This window comes from Phocoena sinus, chromosome 11 (assembly GCF_008692025.1).
Source record: "Phocoena sinus isolate mPhoSin1 chromosome 11, mPhoSin1.pri, whole genome shotgun sequence".
Classification (NCBI taxonomy): Eukaryota; Metazoa; Chordata; class Mammalia; order Artiodactyla; family Phocoenidae; genus Phocoena; species Phocoena sinus.
Genome location: NC_045773.1, coordinates 26,989,010 through 27,010,878, shown reverse-complemented (window position 1 = coordinate 27,010,878; position 21,869 = coordinate 26,989,010). Strand labels below are relative to the sequence as shown.

The following is a 21,869-nucleotide window of genomic DNA, read 5'->3' as shown; positions in this document are numbered from 1 at the left end:
TTTGGGCTTAATACTCTTATACACATCTCTAAGTATCTCCTTCTAACACATTCCTAGAGGGAGAGCTGCCAGGTTAAATGGTTTGCCCATTATAAAGGGGTTTTGCTGCAAATTAACAGATTATTCTACAGAAAGTTTACCATAATAAATTATTCCACCAGTAAGTTATGAGAATACCCAATTCTATAACATTTGTAATGTATTATTATTACCAATGTTATATCTCTTTTAAAATATTTCTGGTATTTGTCAATACAATTGTATAACTCAGATGACTAAAGACATGGAAGTTAAAAATTATCATGTGTTTAGAATTAATTTGTGGGTTTTTTTTTCTTCATATGCTATTTGTCCTAATTTCTACTGAGTTGAACCACTGAAGCAATAATCAGATGTAGATGTGAGTATAAAATATAATAAGAAATGTCTTAAGTATTCCTGTCCCAAGAAGTACTTCCCTTTATATGTCTTATAATTCTCTTTTAACTAAGGGGACAATCATTATTTTGGGGAGAGAGGACATGATTCTTTTATATTATTATATTTTTTTCTAACTCATAGAACAGATGTTGAAAATACGAGTCGAATTAATTCATTTTTTATGAGAAAAGAGCAAAATAAGGTGCTGCCTCTTAACCCTATTCAACAAGTTCAAAGCCATCAAGGTAAGGATGGCATAACAATAGACTCTTTCCAATGACGCTGATGTCTAAGCAAGAACAGAATATTTGCATGATAAGCTAGCTGCTGCAATAAGAAGGAAAATGAATTCCTAGAACCACTTTACGCCTAGCAGGCTTAGGACCACTTGACTAACTGTAGCTTTGAGTATTACTTATCACCCAGCTGGGTGATTGTCAATCTTTTTGAAGCTATGACAACCCATCTTCTTACGGTAGAGAAGATGGTGGTGACGGATGGCAATGCCACCTGTTTACCCTATTCTACAAGTGCCACACGGGATGCAGTGCCATTTTACTTAAAAAGAATAATTAAATTTCATTTCACATTGAGACTTATTTGAGAATTTCAAAATACTTCTTGGCCCATCACAGAAACTCTCTACCTTCAGGTAGGCAATAAGTGCTCTGAATTGAAGTGGGCTTAGAAGAAAGTAGGGTGTCAGGAATTCCTTTGAATGTAATGTATATATTATATTATGAAATGCTAAACAGATTCCTATTTAGTAAAACATCCAGAAATTTCTGGGTCAGCTACAATGGTTGATAAGACCCTACTAACCAGGTAAAGCAAACTGCCATCATCCATTTGTTAATTCAGTAGGCATTTACTGAACACCTACTTTGTGCCAAGAACTGTTTCATGCATTGGAGATGCTAGCAAATAAGGCAGAGATGAACTGCCACCCTGATGAGGCCAACATTTTGGTGAAAGATGCGGGCGGGGAGGGTGAGACAGATAATAAACAGATAAAAACAGATGAACAAGAAATGGAAAATAGTGGCAAAGGCTTTGATAAAAATAGGACGGGGGAATGGGAAAGAGAATGACTTGATGAGGTGTGTGGCAAGGGGGAACTTTAGATGGGGTGGTCTTGGAAAACCTCTTGGAGAAGTTGACATTTGAGCTGTTCCAGTCATGCGAAGGTCTTGGGAAAAGAGCATTCTAAATTGAGGGAAGAGCAAATGCAAAGGCCCAGAACCAATCTGATGTGTTGGGGAAACAGAAAGAAGGCCAGTGAGTAAGCACGCAGGGAAAGTGGTATGATCGGGGCTGAATCCTGTTCTTCCTCAAGCCGTAGTGACGAGTTGGAATATCATTCTAGGGGTGATGGGATGCCCCTGGAAGGTTTTAGGCACAGAAATGTCATGATCCAATTTACAATTTTAAAAGATCACTTGAGTTGGTGCGTGATGGGTGCATTATCATGGGGCAAGAAGGGAGGCAGGGTTACCAGTTGGGTAGACACTGGTCATCCAGGTAAACGATGCGGGTGTCTTGAATTAGGGGGTAGCCATGAAGGCAGGAATAAGGAAGCCTCAAAATCCTGTAGTTCTTATGTTAAACATTTACTTCTATACAGTGGAATATAACTCAACCATAAGAAAGAACGAAATAATGCCATTTGCAGCAACATGGATGGACCTAGAGATTCTCATTCTAAGTGAAGGTAAGTCAGACAAAGAAAGACAAATATCATATGATATCACTGATATGTGGAATCTAAAAAAAAGGATACAAGTGAACTTACTTACAAAACAGAAATAGAGTTACAGACGGAGAAAACAAACTACCAAGGGGGACGAGGGGGTGGATAAATTGGGAGATTGGGATTGACAAATACCCAGTACTATATATAAAATAGATAACTAATAAGGACCTACTGTATAGCACAGGGAAGTCAATACTCTGTAATGACCTGTATGGGAAAAGATTCTAAAAAAGAGTGGATATATGTATAACTGATTCATTGGGCCGTACAGCAGAAAGTAACACAACACTGTAAATCAACTATACTCCAATATAAATTTTAAAACATTAAAAATTAAAAAACAAAAAAAACATTTATGGCACTGTTCTGATGTTGTCTGTTGACTTTTTGCCTCTTCCAGTAGACACATATACTTTAACTGCTACCATTTACAAAGTGCCCCATGTTACTCTGGGCTTTACACACATGAATTCTCATAACAGTTGCATCCCAAGTTCATATGTGGGGAGGTTAACTAACTCCCAAGGCCCCAAAGCTAGTGAGGGGCCATATTAAGATTTACCTAGGTCTGCTGGATTCTGAGCAAGGAACAACTCTTAGCCAATATACTACAGTGTCTTCACTTTACCAACTTCAGGGGCAGAGTTGGTGCAGGGAAACCAGGGCACAGCTGAATTTTTATAATGGTTCTTAAAAGGCAAAGGGCAGCAAAATTACCAGGAAGGGAGGCCCTTGTTTAAAATGCAGATTCCTGGGCCCTACCCTGAGCATGCAGAACTGGAATCTAGGGCTGTGGGCTGCAAATGTGCCTTTTAAAAATGCTCCCAAGCAACATTCAATAAAATCTGCGAAGACTGCAAAGTAGGCACATAATAAATAGTGGGTGAATAAAGAAATGTTACGGGGAAACGGTCACAGGCGACGAAGATCTAGGGTACTTCACGTCCCCAAACTGTGATCCAGAGAAAACGTAAGTTCATTTTTGGGGTGGGCCCAAGTGGAGCCTCAGCTAGCCATCTCAGAAATGTAAATGTGACTAACACATGGGTATGACAAACTCAGGTGTTCTGGAAGCTTTCTGTTTTAAATAATTTCACTTGACGACCAGGTGCTAAGTCCAGCCGTCTCCCCAACTGAGGAAATACAAGCCCTTCAACTGGTAAATACCACCTATTTTAAAGGCACATAATCTTTAAAAAATAAACAAACAAACATCATTTTGATCTTTTGGCACTTTCCACACATGGGCCAATTGACCCCTTAGACACAATACATGTAATACCCAGGGTCCGTGAGATTTTTAGGAGCTCACAAAACATTTAAATTTCTTTTTAAAAATCAGAAGAAAAATCTGAATATATTCTAGGCTGGATTATATTCAACTTTTACCAATGCAGCTATAAGATGTAATAAAAAATATATTTTTTTAATCAAGAAATGCACATGAAGGCAGTGATGCCTAGGGCACACAGAAATCGTCATGTGGCCCTGCTTTACTCACAGCTCTGGGCCCAGGTGACAGACACCTTACCTGGCAGGCGTTGTACAAGAGCTGATGCTCGAACTTCTTGATCCCAAGAATGTTCTGGAACATCTCGTAGAGTTGCTCTTTGCTCAGAATGAGCTCGGAAGCTGCGCTGGCTGTCATCCGGGCCTGCTGCTTCCTGGGGTCCTCTTCCCCGCGGTAAATGGCATCAAACTTGGCCATCCAGGAGCTCAGCACGGTCTCCTTGCTGAGGCCGTCGATCTCGGGCAGGCTGCGCACCCTCTTCTCGATGTGCTTCTTGAAGACCTCCCGCGAGTCGTTGGCGGAGCAGCCTCCACTCTGCACCATGCGGGCCACGCGGTCGCTCTTCAGGAACACCTGCGCAACAGCAGGGCAGGACAGACATCAGGAAGCCGCCCGGCAGTAACACACTCCCTGTGAGGCTGGAGGCTGGCGGCTGGGCCTGGGCGGACCCCCTCACGAGCCTCCCAGGAGGCACCAGTGTGAATCGCATCCTGCCCCGCTACCTCCTAGCTGTGGGAACTGAGAGAGGGCCTTTACATGTTTTGCCTTTGTGTCCAAATCTGGAAAATGGGAATAACAATGGCATTTACTAAGTTGTAAATGGAAAGGATGAAATGAGACAGTCATATCCTGAGAAGCAGCATATAGTGTAGAGACTCAACTGCTCACACAGCCTGGGGCCTTTCTGTGCCACTTAGTGGCAGTATTTCTTTTGGCAAATTAACCTCTTTGTACCTCAGTTTTCTCATCTATAAAATGGGGATAACAGTAGTTTCTACAGCACAAGTGTTTTTAAATGAGGATTAAATGAGTCAATATATGATGAGCACTTTAAAAAGTGGCTCATATTAATGCCATATAAGTTGTGTGGTTATTATTTTTATATGTAAAGTATCTGGCATGATGTCTGGTACATAGCACTTTACATAGTACATAGTCCACTATTTACATCTCATTTTAGCCTCTCAGTGATACTCATCACAATTAAAACTGAACAAGGATTAGGTTAATATGTATTTAACGCCTGTCTCCTCTCCCTATATGTAAACTCCACGTGGGCAAGGACTGTGCCTTTCTTGTTCCCCCAAATATCATCCATCTCTAGAAGGGAGCCTGGCGCTTTGAGAGTGAATGACAAGGCATTAGACTCCAGAGAGGGGAAGGGACTTGCTCTTGGTAACTCAAATTGGCTGACTCTAAACGCACGGTCTTTTGACTTCACCCTGGCTCCTCCCTTTCCTACGGGTCTCACCTGCCTAGTGGGAGAACCCCTGGTTGCTTTGCTGGTGCTGCCTGGGTCCTGGGATGAAGCAGCCATTAAGAATAGTTTGCTTTCACCCCAGTGCCCACCATTCGGGAGCTTATACAAGCTACACAGTTCTAGGGTGTCATACAAGGCAGTGAAGCTGCTGCTTCCCATTCACAAAGAGGAAACGTCTGACACTTCTGAGCTCTGTCCTGGTCACACCTCAGTAGGTGCATAAATAGCCTTCCAGAGGCGGAAGAAATGTTCACTCCCCTGTCGGATTTCAGGGGATGCCTTTGGTAGGCAATCGCTTGAGGGGCATCTCATTGCCTCCTGCTTCATCACAAAGCCTTCCTTGGGGAGGAGAGATGTTAGAAAATGGGTTCCATTTATTGTCAACTGAATGAACAAACTTAGAGAGAAGGGGGGCTGAGGGTGTGCTTCACAGGCTAGAGGCCATGGCCAGCTCCACTGTGCCTGGGAAGTGGTACTCAGTTGAGACCTTAGAGTTCATTTAAAAATCAGTTATAGAAAAAAAAAGTTTCAAATGAATCCTCAGGCCTTACGGGCTTTAATGAGCTAGGAATTCACCCGAAAATCTGTAATGCTTAATGCAGGTAGTTTCTCCATGTAACACACTGTGCCTCAGCTATAGGTCTACATCTCAAAGTACGTCAAAGTTGTGAAGCAAAAGAGGAAGTTTCTGGAGAGGCAGTATAACGTTGTGACAAGACTTGTAAACCATGATCCCAGGCCGGCTCTGCCACTAACTTGCTGTGTGACCTTGCGTAAGTTACCTCCTTTCTCTGATCCTCTAACTTCTTTTCTGTACACTGAGGGAGTTGAACTATAAAAGTTTGAGCTTGTCTTTTCAGCTGTAATGTTTATACTCTTCTCCATGAGCCCATTCACCCTTTCTTTGGACACTCACTGGGGGAAGGCACGTGCCAGCTGCCACGGTTACAGTGGGGAGCAAAACAGATGCTGATCCAGCCCTCGTGCCTCCATGACATCGTCCTAATCTTCCCATACAGACATCATTGCAATCTGGGACAAGTGCTAGCCAAGGGAAAATACACAGGTTCATGGGTGCCCGTAGACAGGAATATATTCCAATATGCAGTTAGGAAAGCCTTCCTGGAGGAGACATGAAATGTGAAAGATGGGTAGGAAAAGAGTGAAAGAAGGAACAATATGTGTAAATACACTGAGGATCTGAGAAAATAAGGAGAAGCCAGTATGGCTGGGGCGGTGAGCGGTAGGAGAATGACCAGTATAAGATGGGCAGAAGGGGTCAGCTGGCCAAGGGCATGGAAGGCCCCATTAAGAACATTGGTTTTCATCTGAAGGGCACTGGGAAGCCACTGAAGGCTTTAAGCTGGGACACGACACAATCAAGTTCACATTCTCTGGCTTTAATGTGGAAAACAGACCTGAAGAGGGACAAAAGAATAGGCAGGAGGCCAGCTGAGAGACACCTTATGAGCATAGGTGAGTGATGATGGTGGCAGGGATGCAAAGGGGTTAATTCTTTGTTGTCACCGCTAACGACTATCAGAGGTGACTTAAAAACATTCCATCAATGATGAAGCCATATCCTCCTCCCATTTGTCCATATCAGTGTCCCACAAACCTGTAGCAGGCCCCCGTTATAAGCTCTCAGCACCATATTCCTTTCTCCCAAAGCCCTTCCACAGCTGTCATTTGTCTCTGTGACTGTATAGTTATTATCTGAGGCTCTAGCTAGACTGTAAGTCCCAGGAAGGCGGGAACTGTAGCTGCTTTTTTCCTATTATTTCTTCCAAGTGCCTAAGACAGTGCCTGGCACATAGCTGGTGCTATGCTGAATGAGAACTGGTGAAGGAACGACACGAACAAAGCAGACATCTCAAAGCAGAGACCCTATGGAGATTATATCTGGATGGGGGAACGAAGGTAAAGGAGAAACCAACAAGCACAACATAATGGTCTCTTAAAACGATTGACTGACGCCACATTTTTCCAAGGGACCTGACAACACAGGGTAAGAAATGAGGATATTGGCACGTTGGTCCCAGATGGCATCCATAACTGGTGACCCCTGGACCCTGAGCACATTATCTGTTTCCCACAGTCCCTTCCTTTGTACACAGTAACCACTCAATAAATATTTGTTGAACTACTAGCAGATGGCTTTAGATAAGTCACTTAACTTCTGTCAACCACTCTCTCCTTTGCCATCACATGGGGTTCACCCAGCCAGACTTCTTTGATGAGGATCAAACTGAAAGGACTCTGAAAACTGGAAGGCTCCCTCTGTCCACAAGTAGGATATAACTGCCAGGCCCCAGAACGAAAGGAGATGAGTGGAATGTCAAGAGCATAGAGGAAGGAGGCGGAACATCGAAGTGACAGCCAAGGGCCAAAAGGCAGCAAGACAGCCACGGGGAGAGAAGGCGGTAGCGGAAAACTAATTTTCCAGGCACGTCATCTGTCTTGGCTTCTCAGTCTGTCAGAAGGGAAGTGGGGCCAGTGACATGCTTGCGTGTCTCTAAAACGACCCCTGAAACTCATTTGTACCGGGAGCTCTATCGGGTACTTTGGGTTTTGTTTTCTGTTTCATTTTTTGGTCACTGTTGCGAGAGGCTTCAACTCCAGGCATAACTCTATACAGCACATCCATAAATCCTCCCGACCCGTCTGCCAACTCCCAGACAGGTAGGTCATGATGGGAGAGGGCAGATAAACAAATAAATACGGAATGGGGAAGGGCATCCAATTCAGCGACTCAACCCCATCCATCAGTCCTTTGCTCCATCGCCAGAGCCAAGCAACCTCAAGGTTGTTTTAGAAACACACAAGCACATCGGTAACTGATGATTGTAGACGATATGGGGTAAAGCTGACCCAGCTTCTTTACAGACAGGCTGAGAACACAAGATGGATCCTTTCCTGCTCTACAAAAGCATATCATTTCAACATAAATAAGAAAAATACCTAGATGCTAGAGTAAATAAGATTTTAAAAACCTACAACAACCAGGTTACTAATGAGTTTTACTAATGAATGGCACACACATAATGGGAACAGTGGGCTTTAGTGTCAGATGACCTGGGATCAAATCCTGGTTCCACCAGGTGTAGCTTTGTCAGCTGAGCAAATTGCTTCATCCTTCTGGGCTTCAGTTTTCTCATCTTTCAAATGGGAATCACAATCACCCTCCCGTGTAGGATTTGAGTGAAGATTCAGTGAGACAATGAATGTCAACTGGTGGGCATCGTGCTCCACTACAAGAATGTAATAAAAGTTACCTGTTATTTTTAAATAGAGCATCATGAAGCCATTAAAAAGGTAACTTTTTTTTTCATCAGCATCAAAAGATGTCCATGAACTTACGGTTACCAGGGGGTAAGGGGGGGAGGGATAAATTGGGAGATTGGGATTGACATATACACGCTACTCTATATAAAATAGATAACTCATAAGGACCTACTGTACAGCACAGGGAACTCTACTCAATACTCTGTAATGACCTATATGGGAAAAGAAACTAAAAAAGAGTGGATATATGTATATGTATAACAGAGTCACTTTGCTGTACACCTGAAACTAACGCAACATTGTAAATCAACTAAACTCCAATTAAAAAAAAACCCCACAAAGGTGTACATGATATGCTGTTAAACCAGAGACTCCCAATGGTAGGGATGAAGTGGGGCTGGGGCATAGGAACATAAGCCTTGATTGAGAACATCACAGGTAATAACACTGTTTACTGATGAGAGTATATCTTATGTGTGACTTTTGCAGAAGTCGAAAGAAGATAGAAAACAACTGTGAAATGAAACAAGTGGGTTATTAATATTTTTTAGTTACTTTCCAACTTAACATGGAAATCAAGGAGCTATCCTTATGTGTATAGACACATCAAAAAATACCTGGAAAGATATATGCCAAAATGTAATAGTGGTTGTCTAGGATCATGGGATTACAGGTATTTTTCTTAACCATTTCATTTACATTTTTCCCTACATTGTCTATTTTTATATTTGGCATGTTTGACTTTCACAGTCATTTAAAACACCCCTTTCTACATAGAAAAATGAGAAATTTTACCTTCACTGAGGCAAGGTGCATGTTAATTTCTAAAATAAAAAGCATCTTTGGATCTTAAAGTTAATTCTTCACCAGAAAGTAAGGTTGTCCTGGGCAAACTTAGGAAGCACATCTGGGGCCATGAGTGGTGGTACGTGATGGTAGATTAGGAACAAAAGTAGTTCTCTTCCCCTTTCTATGCCCTTTTGCCCTGACATGACCTTGTATCTTCCACACCCAATGTCCAGGCCCCAAACTACGGAGTGGATTGATTCCATAACTTTCAACTCTCCTCTATCATTTCTTTCTTTTTTGTTTTCTTAATATTTATTATTTATTTATTTGGTTGCACTGGGTCTTAGATGCGGCCAGCAAGCTCCTTAGTTGCGGCACATGGGCTCCTTAGTTATGGCATGCAAACTCTTAGTTGCAGCATGCATGTGGGATCTAGTTCCCTGACCAGGGATCGAACCCGGGCCCCCTGCATTGGGAGTGCAGAGTCTCATCCACTGCGCCACCAGGGAAGTCCCTCTCATTTATTTCTATACAGCACGTGGGCACTACACCACCACTCTTCCCCTCTAACCTTAATATAGTCATAATAGCACTTTCCAGTTGCTAGATTTACAGGGAGGTTGTGTGTCTGAGTGTGTGTGTGTGTTTGTGTGTGTGTGTGTAATTTAGTCTTGACAACAATTATGCAAGCAAGATCCTACTACAGATGAAGAAGCTGAGGCTCAGATGTGGCTGAGGTCTCACAGCCCGTGTGCAGCGGAAATGGAGTTCAACTCCACGTCTTTTGGACACTCAACTCATCCTCTTAACCACTTGGCCCTCTGCCCCCTCCCTCCTTGCCTGACTTTTTTCACAAGAATGAATGCCTTTAGAATGGCTAGTTACTCTTTTCCTAGGGATATATCTATTTCAAGGCCACTAAGGAATTACAGTGGTTTTGCTTATTGGAAAATGTGTAGCTTTATTTTAGAAAAATAGCCAGGTGTGACCTGACATCTACTTTTCTTAGATTAAAATTAAGGTTAGGGGCTTCCCTGGTGGTGCAGTGGTTGAGAGTCCGCCTGCCGATGCAGGGGACGCAGGTTCGTGCCCCGGTCTGGGAAAGATCCCACATGCCACGGAGCGGTTGGGCCCGTGAGCCATGGCCGCTTGGCCTGCGCGTCCAGAGTCTGTGCTCCGCAACGGAAGAGGCCACAACGGTAGGGGGCCCGCGTACCACAAAAAAAAAAAAAAAAAATTAAGGTCAGTCATAAAGACAAACGAACGTTTGTCACCCTGTGCAGAGAACACCTGCAGTTTTTGCCTGCCAACCGTCCGTCCCCTTCTGATGACAGCACCTCAGTCCGAAAACACCTTTGTCACTGCACACAGTTTTAGTGGGACTGTCAATCACAGGACGTTGCAAAGGAAGGACAAGGTCCTGTGACTGGCGATCAGACTTCCCCTTCTGGGGTTCAGATTCAGAGTGCGGAGGCCTAAGAATGGAATGGGGTTGGAGTAGATTCATACCAGTGATGGCGTGTGCATTAAATCCTGCTACCCGGCTTCCTGAGGCTAAGCTGTCCTGGTTTCCATCTTTTCTTTAGGTTGGTTATTTCCTTTACTAACAAAACAACAGTTGTTGTTGTTATTATTAGGGCTTAATTCAGCCACAGTCAGTTTCTTTTGCTAGCAACTGAAGAACTGTGTCTGATACACCATTCAAATCTAGTTTGACAAAAACTAACTGGGGCTTTGTTAGAGAAGATCAGCTAAAACCAAAACAAAACAAAACTCAGTTGTAACAGTGGCGCTGGCGGAAGTCCAGATATTGGCTGTCCTGTTCTAAAATGAGTGTTGGTATGTCTTCTCCCTTATTCTACACTCCCTCTTCCCACCATATTTCCCCATGTTTCCTTCCTGGCAGGATCTCAGTGAGGAAGGTTCTGTAAGACCTTTCCATCCACCTCTTTTCTATGACGTCCGGGCCAGCGTGTGAAGGAACCAAAATTAAGCAGGGAGATGGGGAGGGAGGTGAGGATGGAGGGTGGGAGGGCTTATGTTTCACAATTTGTCTTAAAAGAGCTGAGAGTTAGAAAAGATGAGGGGGCCCTGGAGAAAAGGGTGGGCTCTCTGATGGCTTAGGACCGTGGCTGTGAAAACAGGATAAAGTTGCTGGGCCAGATCTCAGAGCATCCATCTCAGTGCCCACCCTCAAAGCCACAATGAAAGAGATTAAAGGATTAATCTCCTGCTCTGCTTGATCTGCTCTGCCAATCAGGGCCACACGGGAAGGACAAAATAAACCTGCACGCTTGCGAGAGCCATAGGGAACCTTGGTCTCCCTCTATCCTGGAGACCAGCTTGCAAGGAGTGCTGGCCAGCTGGGGCCAGACTGGGCTGGATATGGATGGGCACAGATGGCAGAAGGACAGTGGCTCCCCACTTGCTTTACTTTTAAAAAATTGCTCTTTACTACTCTAGCAAGTTGACAAACCATTATTGTCTTAGTAAAACAATGCCATTGCCTGAAACTGACTTTAGTAACTGACTATAGTCAGTTTCTAGAGAAAAAGGTTGTTTTTTTTTTTAAATTGTCATTTTCACTGGTAAATTGGGATATGTCAGTGTTTATATAAACAGTGGAGTGGAGTGTGTGTGTGTGTGTGTGTGTGTGTGTGTGTGTGTATGTGAGGGATGGCGATTGAGAATTTAGAAGGAGAGTATCTGTTGGTTTTGCCTGTTGGGAACACATTCCCCCTTCTTCTGTTCAAAAGCATGCCCAATTTCTTGATGGGAAACCAGGCCATTTTCAACACAAACGGTTCCAGTATGACCGAGCCTGCACTCTGGCTCCAGCGTCTATGCCACCCCTCATCTATAGTGATTAGTTCAAGAATGGACACAGGGCCCATGTTGGTCCAACCAAGTCACCTGGGGCCTTTTGCTGGGACTCTCAGCAAAGAAGTACTCTCTTTGCCCCTGCAGTTGCTAAGCTGTCAGGATGGGAACTTCCAGTGTTGTTCACATAGAAAGAACCTGCCCAAGAATGCAGCCAACCAGGGAAGAACAAAGCCGAGGTGTGGGGGGAAAGATACCCACCCTGCTGGCATCTTTGGAGTCTCTGGATCCAGTCACATCGATCCGGCTAAAGCCAGATCTATCCCTGGACTTTTAAGCTACTTGGGCAAACAAATCTCACTTTTGGCTTAAGCCAGTTTGACCTAGGTGTCTGTACTTGTAATCCAAAGAGTCCTGCCTGGGACAGATACTGACAGGGAAACAACTGTATCCCAGAGGAGGGCAGAGAAAGACGCACGAGCTTCTCCACTGCCCAAGAGTAGAGGGAGAGAGAGAAAGGGATGGGTAATCAACCTGGAGTGTGTGCCAGTGAAGGATTAATCCTGATCCCTTGACTGGGGACCTGTTTCAGAGGATTAGGCTTCCCAGGAAACATGAATCTTAAGACTCTCTAAAGCTTTGCTAATGACTATGGTAAATAATTAATACCCCACATTATTTCCTGTTGCTCAGATCTTATATTAAATATTCAGTAATTTCTTAATGTCTGTATTCTCACCAGACTTAAAGGAAGTTCTTTCAAATAAACTAGCCACGATACAGGAAGATATCAGGATCACTATAGATGTCGTGGTAATTTCCAGAGACTCATTAGCAAGTAGATGACTATTAATTTTCAAATTTAATTAATAGACAGAAGTGGCACTTTCTTGTAATTTATATCATTAGTCAAATGAGCCTTCTCATTAAGATCTGCAAGCTACAAGTTTTCAAACTGGTGAATGACTTTAAACATGGAGAACTATTGATAAGGAACTACCTGGTCTCAACGGGGTTTTGGATTTTGACAAAAGGGGGAAAAATTAATTTCATTCCCTGGCGGTTTCTAAACAGAACTTTCCTTAAATATATTTAGGTTATTCACTACCACACCACCACTGTGATTACAAACCTCATTTCCACTCTCCCTTAAATCCAACCAAAAAATGTGTCACATCAGAGAAAGCACCAAGTTCGACCCTTATTGGCAATCATTAATACTACTTGTATTAATGAAAAAATGTTTAAATTTGACACATATGAAAACAAACCAGATGTCTAGAACAGATCCAAACAGAAACTTCATGGAGGAAACGGTGTGCAAGATGAGTCTGTGGATGGACCCAGCAAACATCACAGAGACAAAGGCTGTTTACTATTAAAGGCTAATTAGGAAACAAATCAATAATATTTTCACAAGATCTAATTGCAATCTTGCTCCACTCTCTCCATGAAAGAAGGAGTCAAGTGCTGTAGCAATAGGAAGGAGAGTTTTACCGAATCAATCAAATAACTTTTTTAAAGCATCTCCTGAGAAATGGAGCACCCAATGGGAAGAAGCAGCACGTACTTGGAGCATCAGCAAAGTGGGAGCACCTGCTTTTGTTTTAAAATAATTTTCTACCTAATAATTGAAAAAAGAAAGGAAGGAAGAAAATCAGCAAAGCAATCCCATGGGGGAAAAATCAGAAGTCTGTTGGGTTTCCTAACACAATTTATTGTTATTAGGTTGAATTGCATATGGCAGGATTCCATCCGTTTTTTAATGCTTAGGGGGCGGTTTCTAATGGTTTTAATCTAGCCTTGACAATAGGTAAGACATTTGGGGCACAGGATTCCAAATACAGAGAATATCTGGTTCAGATGAAAATAGATTAATACAAAGTTAAATGTCTTTCAAAGACCAAATGATATGTATGTGAGGTAAACATCACCAATAGGAAGATATGGCATGTTCACTTCATTAATGACGTACAAACGATAGCAAATGTGCACATTCTGAAAGAATAACTACAAAATTTAAAATACTAGTGGAATTCCAACTTCACTTTACTGATAAATAAACCTCTGAAGTCGAGAGGTGAAAATTCACTTATGGTATATACTCAGGATATATTTTCTCACTTACAGGTTTCTACCTGAGAACAGTGCTGCATTTTGGATGCTGTTCTAACTTGCAGAAAAGAACTCGCAGCACCATTTTAATGGAAAGAACAAGGAAGCTAGTGAAGGCAACATCCTTTGGAGGTGCTGCCATCCTTTACAAAGTGGGTGAGTGGTGGGAAAATGCTTCCAAGTGAGTTCAAGTCTTAGCCTGTGGCATTTTAACAGCTGTGTGACCTTGAGTAATTAACCTAACTTCTCTGAGCCTCAGTCTCTTCATCAGTAAAATGGGAATAATAGTAGTACCTAACTCAAAGACTGTTGTCAAGATTAAACAAGAAATGGTACATAAAGTACTCACTACTCTGTTATAACAATCGGTTGGCAAACAGTAGCCTTTCTTCCCCACTCTCCCCATACCCTGCCAAACAACATGCTGTTTTCCTTTAAATTGTAACCAATCACCAACCCCTTGGGCTCAGGAGGGATGGCCCTGTAGAAGGCCAAGGCTACTATTCTCACTGACCAGTAGTTCAGAAACCCTGAGCTTCAGGCTCAAGCAGTCTTGGCATTCTTCTGCCCGGTGAATCTTACCTCGTAGTAACTCTGGACAGCATTCATAAAGGCTTCGTCAGCCACGATTTGGGTTTCCCCATTGAGAAAAGCCTGAAACCGGTCCTTGACTGTCTGCAGCTGCTGTTTGCTGATCTGTAAGAAACAGAGAAGTAGGGGACAGTGAGGAATTTCTCTAGACAAGGATCACAGTTACTTTATGTTGAAGATGCCAGGCCCATTGACGTGCTAGAGCTGGCTTATACAGGCGTGTGGGAGCTGATTATTATATTCGTGGGAATTCTGTGAGGCAGTTGTTAAACAAAGCCATTACTAAAAATTAATATAAATTACAGCTAAATTATATTGAAAACAAGGGTAAGACACACTCAAAATTCAATGCTTCCTGGTTATTTTATCACATTTGCTATTATCTGAGTTTTTGAGGTCACTTACATCTATGTATTTGTATGGTGGAAATGATATAAAATGTGGTGCTACCACACATTTCTTCCCAATTTTGCATTCAATGATTTTTTTATTGGAAGCTAGACATCAGCCAAGGTGGGAGTGTTTACACCATGGAAATTGGCAAATGCTACAAATCAGGGTTGGATTCTTTTGTTTGGTTTTTTGTTTTGTTTCTGTTTTTTTGGGAGATGGTTTTTTCAACACACCATTGCACAGGCCCCTCAGGTGGTCTGAAATATCCTGCTTTACAAAGATATAATAAACAAAACAGTAAGGTACTGACAGAAAAACGGACACGTAGATTAATGGGACAAAACTGAGAACCCAGAAATTAATCCACATATATATGGCCAACTAATATTTGACAAGGGAGCTAAGAATACTCAATGGGGAAAGGAGAGTCTCTTCAATAAATAATGTTGGAAAACCGTATATTCACATGCATAAGAACGAAACTGCACTCCTATCTTACACCACTCACAAAAATTATTTCAAAATAGGTTAAAGACTTCAATGTAAGACCGGAAACTTTAAGACTACTAGAGGACAACGTAGGGTAAAAGCTCCTTGACATTGGTCCTGGCAGTGACTTTTTTTGGATATGACACCAAAAGCACAAGGAATAAAAGCAAAAATGAACAGGTGGGACTACATCAAACTCAAAAGCTTCCACATAGCAAAAGAAACAATCAGCAATATGAAAATGCAACCTATGGAATAGGAGAAAATACTTGCAAACCATCAACCTGATAAGGGGTTAATATCCAAAGTACGTAAGGAACTCATATACCTCAATAGAAAAAAAAGAATAAAAAAGTGCAGAGGACTGGAATAGACAATTTTTCAAAGAAGACATACAAATGGCCAGCAAGTACATGAAAAGGTGCTCAATTTTACTAATTATGAGGGAAATGCCAATCAAAACCAAAATGAGCTATCACCTCACACCTGCCAGAGTAGCTATCATCAAAAAAACAAGATACAGGGCTCCCCTGGTGGCGCAGTGGTTGAGAGTCCGCCTGCCGATGCAGGGGACACGGGTTCGTGCCCCCGTCCGGGAAGATCCCACATGCCGCGGAGCGGCTGGGCCCGTGAGCCATGGCCGCTGAGCCTGCGCGTCCGGAGCCTGTGCTCCGCAACAGGAGGGGCCACAACAGTGAGAGGTCCACGTATCACATAAAAAAACACAAAAAAACAACAAGATACAGGTATTGGCAAAAGTGTTGAGAAAAGGGAACCCCATGAACTGTTGGTAGTAATGTAAATTGGTGCAGCCACTGTGGTTCCTCAAAAAATTAAAAATAGAACTACCATAAGATCCAGCAATCCCACTTCTAGGTATACATCCCAAGGAAAGGAAGTCACTATCTTGAAGAGATATCTACACTCCCATGTTCATTGCAGTATTATTTACAATAGCCAGAACATGGAAACAACCTACCTGCCGATCAATGGATGAATGGATAAAGAAAATGTGATATATGTATGTATACACACACACACACACACACACACACACGTGTGGATATATATATACATATGTACACACACACATATATACACATGTATACATATATATAACACGCACACACTGGATTATTATATACACAGAGACACACACACAGACACACACGTTGGAATATTATTCAGCCATAAAAAAGGAAATCCTGCCTTTTACAACAACACGTATGAACCTTGAGGGCATTATGCTAAGTGAAATAAGTCAGACAGACAAAGATAAATACTGTACGTTCTCACTTATATGAGGAATCTAAAAAATCTGAACTCATAAAAAGAGAGACTAGAATAATGGTTACCGGGGGTTGAGGGGTAGGGGAAATGGGGTCCAAGGGTGCTAACTTCCAGCTATAAGATGAGTAAGTTCTGGGCATCTAATATGTATAGCATAGTGACTATAATTAACAATACTCTATTTTGAAAGTTGTGAAGAGAGTAATCTTACATGCTGTTACCACAGGAGAAAAACAGTAATTATGTGAGAGGATGGAAGTGTTAACTAACCTTATTGTGGTAAGATTTCACAATATATACATGTATCAAATTGTCACATCAGACATCTTAAACTTATATACATTATATTTCAATAATATCTCAATAAAGCTTGGGGGAAAATACCCTGCTAAGTGCAGCATGGCAATATACAAAGGTTTTCAAACTTTACTGTTGTTACATTCATGATCACATGAAAGGTGATATTTAGGTCCAAGATACACTTCCAGGGTGTGGCACAGATAATTCGGGCAGTAGGTTATGTGTAATTCCCTGCCTCATCAAGCCCCCTTTCTTCCCCACATAGGAAAGCATTCCTGAAAGATTCCTATTAATTCTTCCTCCTCCATTCTTTATCTGGCTGTGTCCCACTGTCCTTCAGTCTCAGCATGAGCAGTGCTAACTTATGAAGCCCTTCCCAAACCCTAACCTACGTCTTCCTGCTAAGTCATTCCGGGGCACATCATTTATTCTAACTACTTGTTAGTTATGGTCAAGTTTGTTAGATGATCTGCCTTTCCTTGCTATTTTGATGTTTCCCCAGGGCCAACTTGGTGCTTTAATACATGGCAGGCATTCATGTTAAATGAATGAGTGAATGACTGAAGTATATGGAAGACAAATTATTTTTGAATATCCTTTCATCAGTTCTAATTTATCGAAAAACAAAGTCAGCTAAAAACTTTACTCTTTTAACCATTATTTATGCAAAGTCACACTTTCTAATTGACAATGGGACACTGTGAGAACTGCTGCTCTAGTAGAAAGAGGAAGAAGATCATTCCAGGCTCAGTTCTATCGACCATTGTGTCATCTTGGAAAAGCCACTTAGGTTCTCAGAATTGGCCACAGACTTAAAAGCCTTTCTGGAATAGGGCCGGGTTTAAATAAATGAATGTTATCCTAGCCTCAGTTCTCTCACTTGAAAAATGATGATAATCCTTATTACTCACTACCTGGGGATGGTTATAGCTACTCAATCACATGAGTTCTTTAAAATTATGATTTTGTATATTCATTTCGAGTGTTTGCAACATCAGAGTCAATATAAGTCTTGTTACTAGAAAATAAAGCTTCAAGCTATAGGAGACTGAAGCCTCACATGAGCTTTAACTCCATCAGGAAATGAATCAAAACAGACTTTTGAGAACAGACATAGATGAAAGTCGGGGTGCTTTAGCTAATTTTTGTACTTTGGGAGAAGTGGGGAATAGTGAATTGGGGGGCAGATATAGAGGGGGTAGTTTTGTATCACATTCATATTTGTTTTGTTCTAGAGCACCACTGCCCAATGTCAGTGTAATTTTACATTTTCTAGTAAATTTAGATTTTCTAGTCACATTAAAAAAAGTAAAAAGCAGGTGAAATGAATTTTCATATACTTTGTTAGACCCAACATGTCAAGATAATATCACGTTGACATGTAACCATTAGAGAAATTATTAATGAACTATCTTACGTTCTTTTTTTACACTGTGTCTTTGAATCTAATGTACTTTACACTTACAGTACATCTCAATTCAGAATAACCCCACTGCAACTTTTCAGTAGCCACATGTGGCTAGTAGCTACCATACTGTACAGCGTGGGCCTAGCGCATGGAATGAACTCACTTCTAAGCCGCTTAAGCTTTCCTGTTCTGACGCAACGATATTGGTTATCAGCGGAGTTATACAGAAAATCATAGTGATTTTGTATGTGCTTGAAATCATTTACACCGAAATATCAGGCAGCGGTTGATCTGCTCATAAAAATGACATCATCATGTGAATTTCTTTCACGCAGGCGGATTTAAGTCTCAAACCTTTACAGCATAGCACCACCAGAGGCATCTCACAGAATGTCTTGCTCAGAATTCCTTCCAAGTCTGGATTCATACTAACTCTGCATGATTTCGGGGGTGGGATGGAGTGGGGTGATGGGGCAAGAGAGGGAAGGGAGATCCATAAACCCTGCTTTTGCCTTAAGTGCTTAAGTAATGTGAAATCAAATAAGGTGAACACCATCTGAAGCATAAAGATTGTTGACCCAGGCCAAATCCATTATCACCCTAACCTTTTGTTAAATAAGCCTAGTGTTCATTTATTTTAAGAAATATTTACAGAGCACCTAGCCCCTGCCTGGTCCTGCCCCAGGCCCTGAGGTCAACAAAATACATTCGACCTCTCAACTCACCGGCCAGGGCTAGGCACTGGGGTATCAGCATACCAAAAACAAACAAAAGTATGGTTTAGGGTTTCAGAGGAGAGAGATTACAGACTATAAAATTCACAAAACAAAATCTGAAAAATAGATATATGTATAACTGAATCACTTTGCTGTATACCTGAAACTAATCCAACATTGTAAATTAACTACACTATGATATAAAATTAAAACATTTTTTTAATTACCACAAAAGGGATGGTTTAAAAAAAAAAGGAGGAGGCCTCCAGGAACATTCATTTCAGTTGAGTTCAGAGAACTCACGTCATGAAGCCCCACAAAACATACCCCACTTCCCTGGATACCCCAAGTTCCAGGCAGGAGAGTTAGGGACACGGGTTATCGTAGCAGAGCTATGCTTGCATCTGGACTTGGCACCTGCCCGTCCGTGTTCACTACTTTTCTCAGCACTAATTTAACAAGCATAGTGTCCACTTAATCAACTCACTAGCTGTGTCTCACTAGGCAAACGGCTAACCTCTGGACACCTCAGCATTTTTTACCTGTAAAATGGTGCCAATAGCGACCTCATACAATCGCTGTCGGGGTTAACTGCGATACGTAAAATAGCCATTGCAGAACCTGGCACAGCATGTACGCTCAACGGACATCAGCTGCTGTGAAGCTTGATCCTCTCGAGTCTTCGCCTTGAGAAAGGCAAAGACTGTTCCCTTGAGAAAGCATGCCCGTGGGAAAATTCCATACGTATCTTCAAAATCCAGCCCGTGGGCTCCTTCCCAGCCTTCCCCAGCTGGAGTTTTCTACTTGCTCAGGACTTTGTTCACGGCCCTAAGGGCACATGCATCGTGCTCTGGAGTAGTTCTTTACTGGAACACCAGTGCTCAGAGGCAGGGTCAGGAGTTGAGAATGTAGGCTTGGGCTCAAAGGGATATGGGTTTAAATCCTAGTAATACCACTCATTTCCAAGGTGGCTGACCTTGGGAAAGCTACTTTCCCTAACCTTTGGTTCTTCAAGTACAAAATAGGGATTATAAAACCTATTTCCTAGGGTTGCTGGAAAGGTGACTAGGAAATGGGATGATGTAGCCATGGATCTTAGCACACTCTGGGACAAAAGAAGAGTCCAATGATAAGGGGCAGGCCATAGACTAAATGCCCCAGGGCCCTTCATGATGTGGCCACTGTCCACTCCTGGCTTTGTCTCGTCTCACTCTGCTCTCCAATGACTCTGCTCTGGCCACACTGGCCTCTTTTCTCCTTCTCAAATTCACCCTAACCTTTCTTGCCCAGGAGCCTTTGCACTTGCCGTTCCCCCTGCCTGAGTTGCTCTTCCCCTGCCTCTCCCCATGGCTGCCAACTTCTCCCCCTGAAGACTCAGCCTACCCAGCATGTCCCACGAAGGTCTTCCCAGACCACCCTGTCTACCATGATGCTCCCCCAAACTAATCCAAGTTGCCCTAGACCCTATGCATTTCCTCCACAGCCTTTATGACAGTCAGTATTTACCTTTTTCTAAGATAAATTTATTTGATTGAATTGTAACCTGCATGTAGAAAAATATACCTCATAAGCACAAAGCATGAGAAATCTTCACAAAGTGAACTTTCCCATGGAACCAATCCTCTTATCAAGATAAACAACATGACCTAGACCCCAGAAGCTCCTGCACGTCCCCAAAGGTATTACCCCCCTCCAAAGGTAACCTTTCCTTTTTTTTACATCTTCATTGGAGTATAATTGCTTTACAATGTTGTGTTAGTTTCTGCTGTATAACAAAGTGAATCAGCTATATGTACACATATATCCCCATATCTCCTCCCTCTTGCGTCTCCCTCCCTCTCACCCTCCCTATCCCACCCCTCTAGGTGGTCACAAAGCACCAAGCTGATCTCCCTGTGCTATGCGGCTGCTTCCCACTAGCTATCTCTTTCATTTTTTTTTAATTTTTAATTTTTATTTTATTTTTTATACAGCAGGTTCTTATTAGTTATCTATTTTATACATATTAGTATATATATGTCAATCCCAATCTCCCAGTTCATCCCACCACGAACCACTGCCACTTTCCCCCCTTGGTGTCCACACGTTTGTTCTCTACATCTGTGGTGACCTGACTTCTATCATCACAGATTGATTTTGTCTGTTTTTGAACCTGATGTCAGTGCAATCAAGCATTACAAGATTCTGGCACATGGTTGGGGGTAGCGATCACTTGGTCATCCTCAGTGCTGAGTAGTACAACATGGTATGACTCTACCACTATTTATCCATTCTCTTATTGATGGACAGTTGGGCCTTGTTTCTTTATTTTACAATTCTGCTTTCTTTTCATTGTCTCTCTCCCTATAAGAGCATCTGTTTCACAGGTACAAGAAGCACATCTGTCTCGTTTACTGCTGTGCTTCTAGTGTCTGGCACATAATGGGCTCTAACCAATTATGCGTTGAATGAATACATATGCTTACTGAGTGTTTAATATATCCCAGGCACAGTATTAAGCTCTGAAGATATAAAACGACCAAGGCACAGTCTTAGCTCTGTTTTCTTACAGTATAGTCAGAGATCATATTCATTTTTGATTCCCTAGCATCCTTTTGCTGACTGTAGAAGTGAATGAAAATCTCTCTTAGGAACTCCCTTAAATAACAAGTCTAAGAACCGATCTGTAGGACAGAATTTATCTCTGGGTAAAAGTAACTGATCTAGATAGGATTGAATCCTGAAGGTGA

The 21,869-nt window shown here is 42.1% G+C and overlaps 1 protein-coding gene across 2 annotated transcripts in view; it reads right to left on the bottom strand.

The window, feature by feature from the left end:
• Positions 1-21,869, bottom strand: part of CADPS (calcium dependent secretion activator) — a 478,794-nt gene that overhangs the window by 354,526 nt on the left and 102,399 nt on the right. For both annotated transcript variants that reach the window (XM_032650169.1, XM_032650170.1), the window contains exons 2-3: positions 14,536-14,649; positions 3,705-4,037 (exon numbers count right to left, since the gene is read on the bottom strand). In XM_032650169.1, coding sequence (XP_032506060.1) covers positions 3,705-4,037; positions 14,536-14,649 — 447 coding nt within the window. The remainder of the gene's footprint in view (positions 1-3,704; positions 4,038-14,535; positions 14,650-21,869) is intronic.